This window comes from Trichechus manatus, unplaced genomic scaffold (assembly GCF_000243295.1).
Source record: "Trichechus manatus latirostris isolate Lorelei unplaced genomic scaffold, TriManLat1.0 scaffold00067, whole genome shotgun sequence".
NCBI lineage: Eukaryota > Metazoa > Chordata > Mammalia > Sirenia > Trichechidae > Trichechus > Trichechus manatus.
Genome location: NW_004444003.1, coordinates 12,474,586 through 12,494,250, shown reverse-complemented (window position 1 = coordinate 12,494,250; position 19,665 = coordinate 12,474,586). Strand labels below are relative to the sequence as shown.

Genomic DNA, 19,665 nt, shown 5'->3' with positions numbered 1-19,665 from the left:
AACATGGTATCATACCTTGCCAAAACTTCCTTTCCCCAACATTTTGTGCAAAATAAAATCCTCAATTTTCAATTTTATACGTAGAGACGGTCTTTCTATGTTCATTTCAGGTTCTGGAAGATGGCATGTTTTATCCATCCCATCCATTGGAGACTCCCAGGAGATTCCTTGAGGCTCTGAAAATGGCAAGCCAGTGGTTACAACTAAACATGGAGTAATGGAGGGCCATTCTAGTTACTCAGATCATACTTTCTCTTCTGAGGGTATGTATGCCATGGTGGGGGGTGGGGGTGAGGGGCCGTAGCAGAAGGCAGCTTTAATGCTTCTCCATCTGTCTGTAAGGACAGCATCTCCTATCTGTGATCCTGGCATTTGGGGCACGGACTGTGTCTCTTTATATAGTCAATAGACTGGGAAATATTTCAACTTAAGAACATCTCCCATGATGGAAAAATTTAGGGATGGAAAAGAGAGACGGTTGAACAACATGATGAACATACGTTAATATCACTAAACTGTACATGTGAAGAATGTTGAGATGGCTAATGTTTTGCTACGGATATATTTACCACAATAAAAAAATAAAGTTAAAAAAGAAATGTATTCCAATCACTAAAAGATCATATGTGCAAAATGGACGGGCACTTATAATGATGTCAAATCATGGACAAATAGGAATTTTAACCAAATTTAAGGGAAAATGATTCTCCATTGTTTGTGTGGCTCCCGGCCACAGTGGCATCAATTCGTCTGCCTTACAATGTGAAGGAAGGGGCAAGATCTGAACTACATCATGGATCATTAATTAGTCTTCGGTGAAGATGCTGCTCTACTGTGATAAGCTCTGAGATACGGTTTACTTTAGAAGACAGTTCTTCAATCTAACCCAAACCTTTCTTTTTAAATTAAGTCAGTTTATTCTTTGCTCACTGCCAGAGGAAGTGCAGAAAAAAAATTTTTTATTGCTTACCGCTCTTATAACATTACTTTTATTTTTTAATCCATAGGTTTATCTTTTATGTTGTGGTTAGTTGCCATTGAGTCATCTCCGACTCATGGCAACCTTATGTATAATAGAACAAAATGTTGCCTGGTCCTTCACCATCTTCATGATCATGGGTATGCTTGAGACTATCTTTCCCTTAAATCCAGGAATGTCAGTATTTTATAATGTATGTTGAAATTATCAGGTCCCAGAGTCATGTGGTTATATTCTTTCAAAAACTACCTTCAAACTGTAGGTTGGATAAATTTCCATGATGTCACAAAATGTTAAAGGATTTTGGCCCTGATATTCTTTTCCTTTCTAGTCTTAAACCTCAGAAAAGTTTCAAAGGTGCAGAATAAGACTGTCTTTGTGATATCCCCATCATTGATCATTATGGTAGACTCATTTCTGTAGAGCCATTTAACAGTGATAGAAAATAGCATTTGAAAATTCTCAGGAAAAGTTTGGACTTGGTTCCTCTAGACCTACCCCATTTTCTTCCTCCCATCTCCACTGTCCCCCTTAAAAAAGTATCCTAATGAGGTATATTTTGGTTTCACTTCTAAGAAGCAGGAGCCTCTTAGTTGGTGGCTTGGCCTGCAATTCTTAAATAGCAAAGTATCAACCATCAGACCAGGTAAACTGGGGATTTAAATCTAGAGAGCTCAGATTAAGGTTAATGAAGATTAATCACTGACATTGATTCTACTGCAGATGAAGACAGCTACCTCTTTTCCCTGGTGTCGGTAAGTATGGCAGCTTTGTTTCCTCTTTCATGGAGCGTGGGAGACCAATTTCAACTGGACCTTCTCTGCAGATGTGCTCAGTGTCTCTTAAGCAGCGAGCCTAGATCACAAACAAACAGTCAGTCTACCCACCACTGATGTGACAGCTCAGCTTGGTATTCATGAGAACAAAGTCATTTAAGATTCCTAAATGTGTAGGATAACCAAAGTTCCTCTTTCCTTCCACATCCTTTCAGAATCTCCCATCTTCTGAGAGTCTATCTATTGAATTTTATGTACTAGCAGAACATACTCACCTCCTTCACACTTTTTGCGGGGTTGACTGGATTCTCCTATTCTATCTACATCACTCCATCACAAATAAGAATGGAAGGTCAACAGATGGCAAAATAGCTCACATGGGCAATTTCAAGTCTTAAAGAGAGATGGTCCATGCTTATGGGAATTCAGCATTCAGCAAATGCCAAGCTAGTAAATGGCAAAGCTAAAGTTGCCCTGGACCAAGGCTCAGTTTTCTGAGGGGATTCTAGAGATGAATCTAGCAAATAAGTAATTTCCCCCAAGGCTATCAAATAGCCCCAATATACTAGGTATATACTTTATACTAGGTATAAAGCTAGCAATGAATCCTCAGAATTTTTAATTAATTTGCTTGTTTCTGCCCCTGCTCATCCCATAAGGAATTTAAGATCTTACAAAGATACACAGTACAAATGCATTAAATAAACAACTCAGAGAGGAGTTATGGGAATGAAGATGAAAGTCAGGGGCAAGGCTGGTGCTCAGAAATATATTTCACATTGTCCTATGGAGTTGCTACAGATCAAAGAGCAGATGGGCTCAAGTAGTTCTTGCTGAGCTGAACTTTGAGGCACATGGCAACTAAAAGCCTTTCCTACCTGTTGAGTGCTCTCAATCATTGCCAGGGCTTCAGCCATTAGCTTCTGGTTTATGCCACAAAGGTTGGCCACCTTTGTCTGGCATCTGTGATGTACATTCATGCCACATGCTGCAAGGGAGAAAGCAACACAGTGAGCAAGAGTAACAACTGCCATGGCCTTTGCATATGATCTGTTTCATGTATGCATGTGTAGAAGAAACAACTGGCAAATTCCCAGCTCCATCAGAGGAAGACATTAAATAAAAATCATTTAGTCAAGAGAGTGCTTTTATGACGTTACTATGTTATCCACCTCCTCTTTCCTGCAACACACACACACCCCAGCAGCTCCTCAGAGTGATAATGGGAAATGATCTTCTGTTGAGTTAGAGCCAGAGCCTTGCTGTTAGGGGTGAAAGTCAGTATGGGTTTGGACTGTACCACTGCTGCCAGGAAAAAAAAAAAAAAAAGGCATTGGCTCTTCCTGGTAGTAATCTGAAATGCTAAAATTGAAGGATTTTTGTTCTCACTCTACAGACTGGGGTCCAAGCATCCCATGCTCAGCTTCCTTCCTTTCTCAACTGGGCTGCAGGGAGCCTCCCTGCCCTCTAAGCAGAAGCTGAGGTGGCAGCCTAAGTCTGCAGAAGTGAAATTGAATGGTGGAAGTGGTATGTGCATTTGTGTGTGTTTTCAGGGGTGGGAGTGAAAGGAAGTGAAGTGGCCCAAGCACCACCATCTCACTGCACGGGAGAGGTGGAGTTATTAAAGGTGAAGGGGACACGTGGGGGCACAGGCATGAGCCCTGGGTGGTCATGAACAGCCAGGTTAGCGAGGTCTCCTGAGAAAAGAATTGAGAGGATGGGTGGAACCCAGTGAACTGAGTCACACACAGAGGATTTATACTTATTTCTAAAATTTATTTGAGGCTACTAAAGTGACTCATTTCTGTGGAACAAAGAATTACAGAAAAGGGTGGATGCATTTAAATATGTAGATCTTTTTACTCTTCTTACTTCTGGTGGATTTCATAAGGCAGTTTTGTATGTAAATAAAGGCCTCCTGGCAGCCCATACTTGTCTGGGTATGGTATGACCTCTCTCAGTATGAAAATAGAACTTGAAAAGAAAAAGAAGAAAAGAGGACCACTTTTCCTCTCCTCTTCTTGTCCCTGTCTCCATGTCTGTCACTACCTCCCAGAACCCTCCTTTGTCCTAATTGTCCCAAGGTCCATGAACATCTTTACTTTTATCAACAAATGCCCTTCTCAGAGCTGTACAGAAAATGTTACAACATATTTCTCACGCCTAATGCAACAGCAAAGGGGAAGAAAGGCAAATGGAGATTGTTTTGTAGAGATGGGACACTATGTTTTAAGGATGTCATAAGACACGAAGACCTAGTTGAAAAAAAAAAAATCTCTTCAGAATAATTATTAAATTTTCTAATTGTGGCAGAAAAGTTTGTTGTAGTTATTTTTTTTTTTTCTCCCTAAGTGGTGATTTTCATTCCTTGCTCCCCTCCTCCTCCTTCCCAGGCAATCTCTTGTGGAAAGACAGTCTATGTTATTTCTGCCTCAAGGATGTGAGTGGGTAGAAACTTAAGGCCACCTATTATACATCCCCAAGGGGAGGGAACTGGGCAAAGGCTTCTGAGAGCAGAGAGGGAGCGGGACAAGGAAAGGGAAGTGTCCATTCAGCTCTCTTGGTATGGAAGTGGTGGGTGGGTTTAGGCGTACAGGGGTACCCTCTTCGCTAGCTTGCGATGTCAGGAGAGGTAGGGGCATGGTGCACCTAGGGAGACTGGACCTCAGGCATGGGACTCCAGCTTTGACAAAAAAATCACAAAGCTCTACACGTGATGCAGAAACAGAAAGCCACAGGTTTCAAGGTACCCCAGCAGCAACCTGAAAACTAGGTGTTAAAGGTCTTTATCCAATTTTCAGGAACCTGTATATATGTGCCTCTCGAAGATCTTGTGTGATTATAGGAAGGGTTGCTGTTGTTGGGTGCGGTTGATTCCGACTCATAGTGACCCCATGTGACAGAATACAACTGCCCCTTAGGTTTTCCTAGGTTGTAATCTTCACGGGAGCAGATCACCAGGGCTTCAGATTACAGATCCAGAGCACTGAGCTATATGATCTATTGGCTTCTAGTTCTGAGATGCTGTGATTCTGGTGGAGTACTTTGATTCGTTAGTCCTAAAAACAGCAGGCTAAATGACTACTAAGGGAGTCCCTGGATGGTGCAAATGGTTAAAGTACTGGGCTACTAATCGAAAGGCTGCAGGTCTGAGTCCACCCAGAGGTACCTCCGAAGAAAGGGCTGGCTATATACTTCCGAAAAATCAGCCATTGAAAACCCTATGGAGCACAGTCCTACTCTGACACTCATGGGGTCACCATGCATTGGGAACAACTCGATGCAACTGGTTTCTTTTAAAGGGCTAACTTCCACTTACTGTGCCCATCTGATCCTTGTTGTATAGGGGTATGTGTGCATATGTGTGTGTCTATTGAAAGGACAACTATTCCATAATATTTTATCATTAATTTGAAAAAATTTTCTTATGAAATATTTCCATTACAGTGAAAAAAAGATCTAACATAATGATTTCTAAACTCCAGCTGACAGAACTGTAGTACTCAAGTACTACTCAATTCAACAGAAGTATATAAATAATGATTGTTATGGTGGAATTAGGCAGTAGAAGCTATATACAATCATGCAGTTATAACAGTATATGCACATTGGCATACTGTGTGCAAAGAACTTAGCACAGTGCCTGGCATCAAGTAGGTGCTCAAAAAATACAATTTCTCTCTCATCTTCATTATTTATTACATTGAAATGTGTATGAAAATATTTAGGTGGACTTTTAGAAGACTTCCCATTTAATTTTAACTAGATCCCTCTTTCTCAGATAGTTCATAATAAAACAACGCAGCATTTTCTATGTCAACTAGTATAAATTCTTATCTCAGTATAGATGCATAGATACCATCCCAAAAATCCACTTAAAATCTTTTCTGTATATTAAAAATCTTTAACGCAATTTACAATAGCCAAAAGGTAGAAATGGATAAACAAAATGTGGTATATCCATATAATGGATGCTGTTTCTAATGGTGTTCTTTCCACCCTCCTGAATTCCGTGGGCATCAGCACTACTCACACCGAAGTTGTTCACGTAGTTGTAATGTTTCCTTACTCATTACCGAAATGCAAAGTAAGGCAGTCAGTGAGGACTAGCACAACAGAATTGAGACCATTCTTTCTCCTTATAATTGTAGACAGATCTGTGCTTGTCTCTGACACATAGCTGTGAGGAAAGCCACCATCACCACTACATTAATGCCTTGTTGCTATTGTGGTTGGGTGCCATCGAGTCAATTCTGACTCACAGCGACCCCATGTGACAGAGTAGAACTGCCCCATAGGGTTTTCTGGGCTGTAATCTTTACGGAAGCAGATGACCAGGACTTTCTCCCACGGAGCTTCTTGGGGGGTTTGAACCACCAGCCTTTCTGTTAGCAGCTGAGCACTTAACCATTTGTGCCATCTGAAGTCTTTGTTACTAACCTAGTAGGTGATAGCTGGATCTCTCTGAGGGCAAAATGTCCCTTTCTATGACTATTTTCATAGGAATTATATTGAAGAGCAAAGACAGGGTAAGAACAAGAGGCGGCCCTACTTAAGAAGATGGTTTATGAGAGGGCAAGATAAAAAAAGAGAATGAAGCAAAGAAAGAGGAGAAAAAGAAGTACAGAAAAGAATGAGAAGAAACAAGAGATGAGGGTAAAGACACAGAGGTGGACAGAGTTGAGGAAACAGGGCAGGCGGTGGAGGAAGGACGGAGTGAAAACAGAAGATGAAATGGGGAAGAAAAGGGAGGGAAGGAAAAGGGGAGAAAAGAAAAAGGGAGGGAGCTACTTGAAACGAAGGTGGTAGAAGAGAGCAGGGGAAAGAAAATAGAAGGGGAAAGGAAGAATGTTAGGAAAAAAGAACAGAACAAAGCAGGGCCTGTGAGCCATGAAATAATGCCAAGGAATCCTCATGGAAGTTCTAAGCTGTAGCGGGTGTAATCACACTGTCAGGATGAGCCTGGCCTCAGCAAGTGCGGTGCTCAAGCTCCAGGGAAAGGAAACCATGAACAGTGAGGCCAGCATACGAGTCTCGCCAGATAAGAATTCGATTACTGATGTTTCTTTTTATACAAATTGTGAAACTATATTTTGCCTATAAATTCTTTATTATATGCTATATAATAAAACCGAAACCAAACCAGTTGCCATGGAGTTGGCTCTGATTCATGGTGACCCCATGTGTGTCAGAACAGAACTGTTCTCCATAGGGTTTCCAATGGCTGATTTTTTTGGAAGTAGATCACGAGGCCTTTCTTCTGAGGCACTTCTGGGTGAATTTGAACCTCAAACCTTTTGGTTGGTAGCTGAGCACTTAATCGTTTGTGCCACCGAGGGATTCCTATACTATATAATACTGTGCCTATATTCACGTGCCAGGTATTCTTGAACAAATGTATAGAGAAAAAAGTCTAAGTGGTATTTTGGGGCTATGAAGGTATTGTCAATGTCAGTTTTGACTACATATGATTTTTGCCTTTAACCCGTTGCCCTTGAGTCGATTCTGACTCACACTGAGCATACAGGACACAGTAGAGCTGCCCCATAGGGCTTCTAAGGAGCAGCTGGGTTGATTCGAACTGCCAATCTTTTTGTTAGCAGCCATAACTCTTAACCACTGTGCTACCAGGGCTCCGATTTTTGCCTTAGGCAATGATTATCCTTCATTAAAATGTGGCTCCAGGCACCACCAGAAGTGCAGAAGCAGTTGGGATAAGGAGGAAGCAACTGCTTAAGGTAATCCTACACCTTAAGTCAGCCACCTCTATCACTTAAAAGATAAGACATATAACAGTCAGTGGCATAAACTGAAATAGGTCCTGGAAGAGAAAAGAAAATGACTTGTATTTAATAATCCAAAAAAAATTTTTTTAAATGATCTTTTCTATAAGGAGATGCCCTCTTTTTACGAATATGTTATCCAGATCCCGTCCCCACCCTTGACCCTAATCCAAATACAGAGGTGCTTTGTCAGTTCTCTTCTTGTTGGATTTTTTTTTTTTTCCTCCCTACTCCATAATAGCATCTCAGTTTCTAAAGTTGCCTTAGCACCTTGGAGTTTTATATCAAGAAAACCTTTCTCTTTTTCTTTTTTGAGAAGGGTAGGACTGAATAACTCCACTAGTAAAGAATGTCAGGCTTGGGCTCTACTCTAATCCCCAGCCTTTGAGGAAAGATCAGAGAAGGGAAATGACATTCAGAGTTGGATGTGGCCTCTTACCTCGTACTCTGAGTTCACAGTACTGTTTGGGACTAGTCACAGAATTAATTCCTCTGTGCAGGACCATCAGCCAAGTCCATGTGCCCGGCTTGCTGCTTGGTAGGACTACAAAAAGAATTTACTTGCTGGTGCAAAGGAGAATGGGCAGGAACACAGCACAGCCAGCCATGCCAAAATTATGAAGGGGCAGACCCAGCAGGAACAGGAAACAGCAGGTCAGGACAGAGTTAAATGGAATTCCTGGCAAAGGAACCAGTCAGAGGAGAAAAGCTGTCTTGCGTTTCTCCCTAGGGCAATGGTACAACAGGAGGCTATGGGCCAGGAGCCTTGACCTTTAACCTGAACTCGTTTGTACTTTTCTTGGATGAGACAGAGTATTAGGGTATTGTGAGATGGAAGGAAAAAAACAGCAGTGGCTTACTGTCCCAGGAAGATCGCCCTCAAGATTATAGGGGCTTGTCTGGGTTATTTGTAGACATCCCTCACCATTCTCCCTGCGCTCTCCGCGAAGTTGTGAATTTCCCCCTGATGTGGTTCTGTAATGGGGCCGATGCCCATTTCACATAACGCAGACTCACCATCACACTTCAGTCCTTGTCTTGCCAATCCCCACAACAGCGTCCCACAGTGCTCACAGAAAGTTGGGCTCTTGTAATTGTAGACTTTAAATCGGTGCGGCATGTCAATTTTGAACCGCTCCTTGTGGAACTGAAAGAAGGGGAGAACATGTGATTGTACAATATGTCCCTGGGTTCCCCACTTTTGATGTCTTCGCACATACATTAGCAAACTAACATTTAAAATAATAAAGTCATTGGAACCATGTGTATTTTAAACAATAATTTTTACTTGTCAAGTGTTACACCTGTTACCGTTACCTGCTGCCATGAAGTCAATTTGGACTCATAGCGACCCTGTAGGACACAGTGGAACTGCCCCATAGGGTTTCCAAGGCTGTAATCATTACAGAAGCAGACTGCCACATCTTTCTCCCGGGGAGTGGCTGGTGGGTTCGAACCGTTGGCAGCTGAGCACTTAACCACTGCACCACCAACCAAAAAACCCAAACCCATTGCCATCGAGTTGATTCTGACTCATAGTGACCCTACAGGACAGAGCAGAACTGCCCCATAGGGTTTTGCAAGGCTGTAAACCTTTATGGAAGCAGACTGCCACATCTTTCTCCCACACTACACCACCAAGCCAAAAACAAAAAACAAAAAAACTAAACTTGTTGCCATGGAGTTGATTCCAACTTATAGCAACCCTGTAGGACCACTAGAACTGCCTCATAGGGTTTCCAAGGCTGTAAATCTTTACGGAAGCAGACTGCCACATCTTTCTCCTATGGGCCAAGTGTTATAAACTCAAAAACCAAACTCATTGCTGTCGAGTCAATTCCAACTCATAGAGACCCTATAGGACAGAGTAGAACTGCCCCATAGAGTTTCCAAGGAGCGCCTGGTGGATTTGAACTGCCAACCTTTTGGTTAGCAGCGGAACTCCTACCACTACACCACTAGGGTTTCCAATTTCAAGTGTTTATAGTCAGGTCTGAAGAAGACAAAGAGAATTAGCTCTTCTAGGTAAGGGGCAAACTTGCGATACACACATGTCAAGTAATCTGGAGACAGCTGAAGTCTAAGATATTAGCAAAGAAAGGCTAACATTTCAGGAAGAGAGGACTAGGGCTATTTATTTAAATGGGAGCTGAGTAAACATTGTACTTCTCTTCTTGCTTTAATATAAATATTCCCTTTCCTCTTTAAGCCCCGAACCAATGCTCCGACCTTTGGAAGACATTACAGATTGCCTCCTCAAGAGGAAACATTGCTCTGGTTTTACTTGTACGAGTTTAATGTTCAAAGGACTTTCACACTTATTATACGTGAACTGAGGTGGCAACAGTTCCTGCCAGGTGCTGAGTATAAATATGTCACATGTTCTATCTCATATGTATGTGATATCTCCTATAGTCCTCACACAATATCCCATTAGAAGTACCTCAATTATATCCTCCTTTGACAGATGAGGAAATTAAGCACAGAGGGAGCAAGAAACTTGCCAGGATGACACAGCTATTAAGCGAGCTGGGTTTTCTATGAGCTTGGCAGTCAGAATTAGAGCTTGATCTCTCTAATTGTTTCTCTCTCCATATATGGTAAAACCTGGGAAGCCGTAACCTGTGTAAGGTGGAAACATGTCAGAGAAGGAAAACTCAGATATTTTCCACTAACAGAGAGCGACAGAAAAGTGGGAAGACTGTACCCTGTCAAAGGCCGAAAACACATGATACCCAGAAAAACAAGACGGTTCTGTCGAGTTCCGGCTCACACAGGTTTCACTGTATACATGCTGCCATCGAGTCAATTCTAACTCATGACAACCCCATGTGCTACACAGTAGAAGTACTCCATAGTGTTTCCTTGTCTTTAATCTTTACGGAAGCAGATCGCCAGGCCTTTCTCCCATGGTGTTGCTGGGTAGGTTTGAATGAACAACCTTTAGGTTAGTAACCAAACAAAAACCAAACCCGCTGCTGTCCAGTTGATTCCAACCCATAGAAACCCTATAATAGTCGACTGCAAACTTCTGGCACCACCCAAAGACCTTAATCATTACTCTACACTGTCTCAAAATAAAGATGATGGTATGGGGGACAGGGAGAGATGAGACAGGAGAGGAATGCTAGTGGTTAGAAATATTGTGGGATTTAAAAAAAAAAAATGTTTTCCGAAGTTTAGTTTCTCCTTAAATCAAATATCACATAAAAAATACATATATATTGGGAAGTTCGGTTCTTAATAAAAATACAAACATTTCTGTACAATATAAAAATGTTTACTGGTGGCATAGTGGTTAAGAGCTTGGCTGCTAATCAACAGGTCAGCAGTTCAAATCCACCAGCTGGTCCTTGGAAACTCTATGGGGCAATTTTACTCTGTCCTAGAGGGTCGCTATGAGTCAGAATTGACTCTACAGCAATGTTTTTTTTTTTTTTTAAATAATCTCTGCAGACTTTTTTTTCTTTCATGCTTTAAGTCAAAGTTTACAATTCAAGTTAGTCTTTCATACAAAAATGTATACACACATTGTTATGTGACCTTAGTTGCTTTCCCTATACTGCGGCAACACACTCCTCATTTTCACCCCAGATTTCCTGTGTCCATTCAACCAGCTCCTGACCCTCTCTGCCTTCTCGTCTAGCCTCTGGACAGGAGCTGCCCATTTAGTCTCATGTATCTACTTGAGCTAAGAAGCACACTTTTCACGAGTATCATTTTGTCTCTGCAGAGATTTTTAAGTAAACAATTCATTTGCGAATGTGCACAGCAAAGAAGCCTTATTCACTAACATGGTGAGGTATTTAATGTTCCTGCTGTGGACAATGGTCAACATTGGGTCTTTTAGGAGCGCTGGTGGCGCAGTCGTTAAAAGTCTCGTCTGCTGACCAAAAGGTCTTCGCTTTTAGCACACCAGCCACTCTGCAGGAGAAAGATGTGTCAGTCTGCTTCCGTAAAGATTTACAGCCTTGGAAACCCTATGGGGCAGTTCTACTCTGTCCTACAGGGTCGCTATGAGTCAGAATCAACTTGACAGCAATGAGTTTGTTGGTTTTTGGTCTTCAGAACTGCTGTTTAGAACTGAGTGATTTAAAAGCTACTTAGCACCTACTCTAGCCATTTCCAGCCAAGAAAAAAAAAATTATCAGAATCCATTTCATATTCCACAGTATAAATATGAACAATTAATATGTCAAGAGCCAGAAGAGAAGGTTTCCACTTCTAATCTTGAAACCAGGCCCAAAGAGTTCAAGATTTGGCTGAAGGAGACTCCAGATCTGCACTTTCCAATAGAACGGCCAGTCAGCCACACGTGGCTGGTGCACACTTGAGAGGTGGCGAGTCAGAACTGAGAATTCTCATGGAAAAAAAAGAATGTAAAATATCTCAGTTTTTAATTACTGATCACAGGTTGAAATAAAAATACATGTATATACTGGCTTAAATAGAATATATTATTGAAATTAATTTCACCTGTTTCTTTTTTCCTTTATTTAATGTGGCAACTAGAATTCAAATTATACATGTGGCTCTCATTCTATTTCTATTGGGCAGAACTGCTCTAGATGAGGGGGCACAAAAGGATCCCAGGGAAGATGGCCCCTTGAGTGAGCAAGAAATTAAAATCTCCCCAGAGAACACAGTATTACTACAGATATTCACTCATTTCACTAACAGTTCCTGAATACTTTTCTTTGTGCCAGGGACTCTGTTAGCTGTTGAGGCGAACAGTGATACTTAGAATTTGTGAGTTTTCTAGGAAAGCTGAAGGCAGCAAGTAAAGATGGAGGGCAGGTTGAGAGGTGGCAAGATAATTTAAACAGAAAACAAACAACTACAACAATAAAATCATGGGTCTTGGAGACTGAGATGTGAATTTTAGCCCCATCTCTGAAAAGTATAGCTGACTGACCTTGGACAAACTACATGTACCTCTTTAAACCTTTGCAGGATCACGTGTAACATGAGATTATCCCCTTCTGGCCGTAAATTTTAGAAGAACTTCTACTTTGGATAAACCCAACTAATTTGCCTTCTCTGCACCTGCACCTTTGCTGGCGAAAATCACACGCCTGGGCTATCTTCACAGCACTTAGCATACACTGAAACTATACGCAGTTATTTATCATCTGTCTCCCCAACCACACTGTGAAGTCCGTATCCCCAACTATTCTGTGAAGTCCATAAGCTCAGGGACAATGTCTGTTGTGTGCTCTATTGTACATCTAGTACAGAGAACAGTGTCTGCCATGAATTAAACACTCAGTAAGTATCTGTCGAATCAAGGAATGAAGAAGGAAAGGATGGAGAAGGTAGTCAATATATTTCATAATGATAGGCTGCCTAACTTTGCAGCACAGGTTCCCTTCTCCATTGGGTAAAATCTAACTTGTCCCCAGACTATGCCTAGAAGTGTATCCTGAAAGAAATATTTTGCCTCTTAATACAAGAATTATACTTCTTTTACTATCTCTTACTAACCTTGTAAATGCTTATATCTCCTCTGTAGTTTGTAATCATTTGCACGTACTTACTCTTTAATGGTCACTTCTAGTTGGAGATGCTGCAAGGTTAGTTTTCATATAATTAACCAAGACTATGCTTTTGGGCCATTTCTATAATATTTTTCTGGCAATGGCAGAGTTATTAAAATTCTTACCATGTTTTTCTTATTCAATTCCTAGTTCTGGTAAGTCAGTAATAATCATTATTTAGGAGGAAAGGGTTTTAGGGAGATAGATGTTCGCTGGTAAACGTAATGACTCAAGTTTGGGCATTATTAAATAACATCAGTGGGCTGTAAAATATAAGGTTAAGATAAAGTTATCATATTTCAGACAAAGAGAGAAATCTACATACCATGGTTTCTCGACTGTTGACAGCTGATCCTGTGCATTTAGCTATAACTTTATCAATACACTTCTTGTGAATTGCTGCATTACATTCTGAGAAGAAATAAATACAGTTTAAAACCTGCAGAAGTTTAAGGAACAGCTAAATAAAAAGAACAATGATAACACAATGAGAATCCTTACTTACGTTGGCACTGGTAGCCCTGTTTGTTCAGACCCCTGCAATAAAGCACATGGCTGATTTACTTGGATGTTAGAGTCAACAGCAGCACCAAAGACATTTAAAAGGTGAATAAGATTTCATAACTCCCTACTATCACAGAGCATTTTCTGATCAGCAGTCCTGGTGTATCATTTACCAAAAGTGTTAACATGGTGTTTTTATTTTAAGCTGCTCTGTTAAAATTCTGAGAATTAAATAAATGAGGAGCAGCTGATTTCCTTTTCATTTGAGTATTTTCCAAAGAAGTATACAGACATCAAGAAGCCTGACAGCAAATGAAGCATGGGCTCCTAGACAAATTACCGTGTCCTACACTTAAAAATGCATTGTCTCACCGAATTTACCAGAGATGAACAACGATTATCTGTAGAATATTTTATTTTCTCGTTTTCAATGTTTGAGAATATTTGCAACCAATAATGTTCCAAGCTTAAGACCAATTCCTGAATAACATTCATTATTAGAAAGGAAAGAATTTCAAGTCATTAGATAAAAACAGGTTGATGAAAATCCACCAAAAGTCTATTTTATCTTTAGATATCATGGTTAAGCTGCTAATGTGCATTATTAATTCTGCAGTAGCCCAAAGGGAAGAGCATCCCATTAAGATGTAGGGAATCCAAGGACTGGAAATAGGAGTCATTTCTAGTCTCCATTCTACCATAGCCTTTGTTGTGTGGTTACTGAGGCTTAACCCAACCTCTGTTTGAGGGCTCTTAAGACACCCAAGAGCCTTGTGAATATTTAAACCCATCTGTTCCAATGGGAAAGTGCTGTCTATCGCAGAGTAGTACCAGTAATGCTCGTCTGTTGAAGCAATAGAAGTTTTTACTGTAAAACTGTACTTAAAATAAAGATGCTTCCCTCTCCTGTTCCTGCCCTCTCATCTCCAGCAGATTTCCATTTAATCAGAAACTAACATTCTTTGACCCTCTTCCTGGCTTTACATTCTACAGGAGCCACAAGATGAAAAACTTTTATTGAATGATATCCCTTTAAATTTCCCAGTTCAGAAGAGGTCCCTGAAAACTTTCTTGTAATACTTATTTCTGCACACTTTCCCAAAGTGGGCCATGCTGGCCAGGCTGTGAAGAGAACACAACAAAATGCATAACCTGAAGCCTGAAGTTAAATGCCAAACTACCGTACCAGACAAACTCATGGCAAACGGAGCAAAAAGTGGGTTGTGGGAAAAAGGTGGCGGTGAACTCATGACACTTGACGTGATGGACTTTGGCCTGTTTGATGGCTCCTCGGCGGTGATGCAAAGCAAAGAAGCCTTCAGTCTCAAATTCACTCATATCCCTTGTGTCTGTAGGAAGAGAACAGGGAACAAAGTGAAGTGTTCCAATATGCCTGTCACAGCTGGGTGGGGAGGGTGGTGAGATAGCAAGGGACACAGTGGGACAAGGAACTGGGCAAGCACTGAATATGCAGAACAATAAAATTGTAGGCATTTATTAAGGTTGGTAAAATATTGAGCTTCTTTCTTTAATGCCATAATAAAGAGTTATCACGGAGTATATTATTACAGGACTGAAACAATGAAATGGGATTATTGGCTCAACCCACTCCTCTTTAACTGGGCTGAGCTGAGCTACCCTCTTTCAATTTTAAAACCAGAGATCAGAACTTTAAAGGTATTTTTCAGTCTCTCTTATTCACCACCAATGACGACTCAGCAAGAGAAGGCAGGAAGTGGCAAATAATTTTCTGTTCGTAATAGTAGAGAAAAATGTGGTTATTGACAGCAAACGGGGAAATACATTGTTTAGATCCTAGGATGCTTTATACATAAGTCATTTTTAGACAAAGTACTGTAGACTGAAAGCAGACTCTGGGAAGTTGTTTATGTCTAGCTCCTAACGCCCAAACTAATCAGACATACCAGTTACAGACTACACTGGTCAATGTTCAAAGGGAAAGAAAACTAATCAGTCACCGGAACTTTTTTACTATCTAGGTAATCCTGGATGTCATCTAGTCATCCACATCGAACTATCAAATTCACATTTATTCATACACCCTGGCCTCATAAAACTGCAGACGGTGGTTTGGGTAGTCACTGTAAACAGTGCCCTTATATCCAGATGACATCTTCCCAACAGGTTGAAGGATCCTAAAATGGTAGAATTTTGAGAATACTTGTGATGCCCTGGCTGAAGCTCAGACTCAAGGAAAATACAAAATGGTGACAGGGTCACGACTATTGGCATGATGAAAACTTCAGCATGAAAGAGAAGAACACGGAAAGCCATAATAAAATAACAAAAATAATGATCATCACTAATAAGGATAATGAAGTTAATGATTATAACTCCTAGAATCATAATTTTTAATAGCTTGAAGAATCCTTGGATTACTTTATTTCTTTTTAGAAAAAAAAAAAAAAGATCTTTAGAGAGAATGAAGGGCCCAATATATTTGACAAATATAGAGAGTTAGCAATTAATATTTAAACTAAATTACTTCCATCTGGCTAGGTAGAGGCAGAGATCTGACAATGCACTTGTTGCAAATGTCTGTGCCAAGGGCACCTATTTTCCATATCCCTAACAGTGCCTGCACTAGAAACACATTGGCGGACAATGGTGGAGCCATGCAGATGGAGAACTATTCCCCAGGAATCCAGCCAAGTCCCACGACACAGTTTAGGACTAAAGTCCTCTCTGCAGTGGGCAACAGGTCTGTTTTATGGCAGTCTCATTCTCCCAGATAAGAACATTACAGTAACTACCTAAAGAGTTCCACAGATGGGTCATCACTAGAGGTTAGGCTAACGCTTTAAGGCTAAGTTACGTAGGTCTTTTTATTTGAAACTGAGCTGGAAATAAATAATGCTTGGTGAATGAGGGGTCATATTTAGGGTCACTGAGGCAACTGTTGCTTGTATGAGTTCTGGCCTAAGTGTGGAGACCTATTTACAACTTGTGACTAGTTTAGTAGGTCCTTGATTAATAAGATTTGACTCATCTATTTTGGTTCAAGTGAAATAAAATTAAATAAAGTATAAAATACTTTTAAATTCAGGGAATGGAAATGAATTATTCTGGTAACCTTAACTGTGTGTGTATATACGCATATGTGTGTGTATATATACATATATACACACAGATATATATATAAACTAATCTGCATTAGACTATAGTACTGTAAATTAAAATAATATTTTAAATATTCTGTGTATCAGAAAATGCTAGAAATGAATTTATTCCCTTGTTCCTTCCTGTGATTTCCTACTCTAAGAGAGTAAATGTGTAAGAACACATAATTTCTTGAATTCTTTTAATATTGACTGTGTGTATTTCTGAAGAAATTTGCTCTTCTGCTTATTTATTGGCTTGAATAAGCTCATTGGTTTTTATATGTTTGGTTATTACTTTTATGCTAATGGCTCCTAATCTATTTATTTAGTCTGATCCATCACTTGTCAATCAAACCACAAATGTTTCCTCAGCATCTATGAGCAAATTGTTATTCTGAATGTCTTAAAGAAATTTGAGACATCATCCCTAACCTTTGAGTAGCTAACAATCAAGTCAGGGAGACATGGCAGACTCACAAAAATAGTTAACTACACGAGGCAGTATATGATGGCATGAATGAGACTTGGAGCTATGTACACACATATTTTTTTAGGAGATAGGAAAAGGAATTGCAAAACAGACCAAGTAGCAGGAACTGAAAAATGAAGAAGAAAACTTGGATAATATCTCATCAGGCAAGCCAAGAAAGGATGGTGCTTTCAGCACTGACTAACACAGAGACATCAAGGAAGTTGAAGACTAAGAAACAGCAACTTGTTTTGAGGATTCATAATGTTGGAGAAAGCAGTCTCAGTGGATTAATAGAAATACAAGCCATATACTTGAGGTTTTAGAATTGAGAGAGCAGTGAAGAAACAGCTGAATAAATGTAAATTATTGCTGTTGTTGTTAGCTGCTGCTGAGTCAGCCCACAAGTCATGGTGACCCAAAGCACAACAGAACAAAACGATGCCCAGTCCTGCACCATCCCCATGATGGGTTGTGGATCAGCCCATTGTAATCCATATGGTTTTCTCTGGCTGATTTTTGGAAGTAATCACCAGGCCCTTCTTCCTAATCCATTTTAGTCTGGAAACTGCTGAAACCTGTTCAGCATCATAGCAAGATGCAAGCCTCCACGGACAGGCAGCTGGTGGCTGTGCTAGGTGCGCTGGTCAGGAATCAAAGTCGGGTCTCCTGCATGGAAGGTGAGAATTCTACCATTGAACCACCACTGCCCTCTAAACTACTTAAAAAAGAAAGAAAAAAAAAAAGATTAAGGGAAAGAGAGGAAAGAAAAACACACGGAGGTAAAAAGTTTTAAAAAAAGATCTTTTTCAACACTGGAGGTGATGACTTATATATGTCTTGGCAATGAGAGGACACCAAAGAGAGAAGAAAAAGTTGAAGATGCCAGAGAGAACGCAGGGCTTCTGTGATGAGGCCTGAAACCAAGAGAGAGACGGACTTCCTCTGAGGCAGAAGAGCAGGAAGAAAATGCACAAAGTAGCAGTCAGATTCTGAAGTGGCTGAACAGACAGACAGAAGACGAAGGTCTCTACTAAGTATACTGGGACATGGTCATCCTCCAAGTGTGGGAGAAGAAGAAGACACCCTCAGGGACCGACTGGAATGAGAATATTTGGAATAGCCATCATATAGGTATCAAAAGGAAATGAAAGGGATTTCTAAGTGCCAGCGTGTTTCCAACTGGACAGTTTCCACAAACATTTGTTGAGTACCAAGGGTAGATTGTCCAATAAGCAAAGTAAGCATGGTGCTTACCTTGCTTACCAGATCATCTGTAGTGAACAATTTCACATTTTTTCACCACATCAAAGATTCTGCTTTTAGGTACGGCTGGCATCTGTCTCTCTCCCAACCCCACAGCACCTTCCTACAAAATCAAAGCCTCTTTTTAGATTTATAATCCCTGACAGGGGTGGATAACCCAGTAAGCAAGGTAAGCACAGGCTTACTTGTGCTTACTTACTTACTTACTTAGTGAACAATTGTTCACTACAGATGATCTGGTAATCCACCTCTGTTGAGTACCTCTTACGTGCCTGGTGCACAGCCTGCCACTGGAGTTCCAGAGATGAATAAGATGCTTTCCTGCAAGGGGTTCAGAGCCCAGATGAAAAGACAATTCATGTGGCAAATGTCAGAACAGAAGTATCACAGGATGCTATGGAACCATAAAAAAACCAAAACAAAACCCACTGCCATCAAGTCGATTTCGACTCATAGTGACCCTATAGGACAGAGTAGAACTGCCCCGTTGGGTTTCCAAGGTGCAGCTGGTAGAGTCGAACTGCTGACCTTTTGGTTAGCAGCCATAGCTCTCAACTGCTGCACCACAAGGGCTCCAGAGAGGTGAGGAAACTATACCAGCTAAGGCAGGTGTAGGTAGGCAGAGGTGAAGAAAAGAGAACAGGTGGACAAGGTAGTTACTGGCAGAGGTGATTTCTGAACTGAGTTCCGAAGGATGAATAGCTGTTACTAATGTGTGACACAAGGAGCCCTGGTGGCACAGTGGTTAAGAGCTCAGCTGCTAACTGAAAGGTCGGCGGTTCAAGCACACCGTCACTCAGAGGGAGGAAGATGTGGCAGTCTGCCTCCGTAAAGTTTACAGCCTTGGAAACTCTATGCGGCAGTTCTACTCCGTCCCACAAGGTCGCTACGAGTCCGAATCGACTCGATGGCACACAACAACAACAATATGTGGAGTAACCTGGTGGCACAATGGTTAAGCACTCAGCTGCTAACCTAAAGATTGGTAGTTTGAATCTACCCAGCAGGTCTGCAGGAGAAAGACCTGATGATCTGCTTCCATAAAGATTACAGCCTAGGAAATCCTATGAAGCAATTCTACTCTCTCACATGGGGTCATCATGAGTTGGAATTGACTCAATGGCACCCAACAACAACAACGTGTGGGAAAAGGTATGGCAGGGAAAAGGAAAAGGTGTGCTAACTAGATGGAAGAGAATGAGCAAGGATACAGAGATGTGTGTATCAGA

General features: G+C 40.9%; 1 protein-coding gene across 7 annotated transcripts in view; it reads right to left on the bottom strand.

Annotated features, from left to right (window-relative positions):
• PRKCQ (protein kinase C theta) overlaps nucleotides 1–19,665 on the bottom strand; it is a 168,897-nt gene that overhangs the window by 65,365 nt on the left and 83,867 nt on the right. For all 7 annotated transcript variants that reach the window (XM_023734394.1, XM_004379707.2, XM_023734397.1 and 4 more), the window contains 7 exons: nucleotides 14,766–14,928; nucleotides 13,581–13,612; nucleotides 13,401–13,486; nucleotides 8,556–8,685; nucleotides 2,634–2,743; nucleotides 1,717–1,834; nucleotides 16–176 (listed from right to left, as the gene is read on the bottom strand). In XM_023734394.1, coding sequence (XP_023590162.1) covers nucleotides 16–176; nucleotides 1,717–1,834; nucleotides 2,634–2,743; nucleotides 8,556–8,685; nucleotides 13,401–13,486; nucleotides 13,581–13,612; nucleotides 14,766–14,928 — 800 coding nt within the window. The remainder of the gene's footprint in view (nucleotides 1–15; nucleotides 177–1,716; nucleotides 1,835–2,633; nucleotides 2,744–8,555; nucleotides 8,686–13,400; nucleotides 13,487–13,580; nucleotides 13,613–14,765; nucleotides 14,929–19,665) is intronic.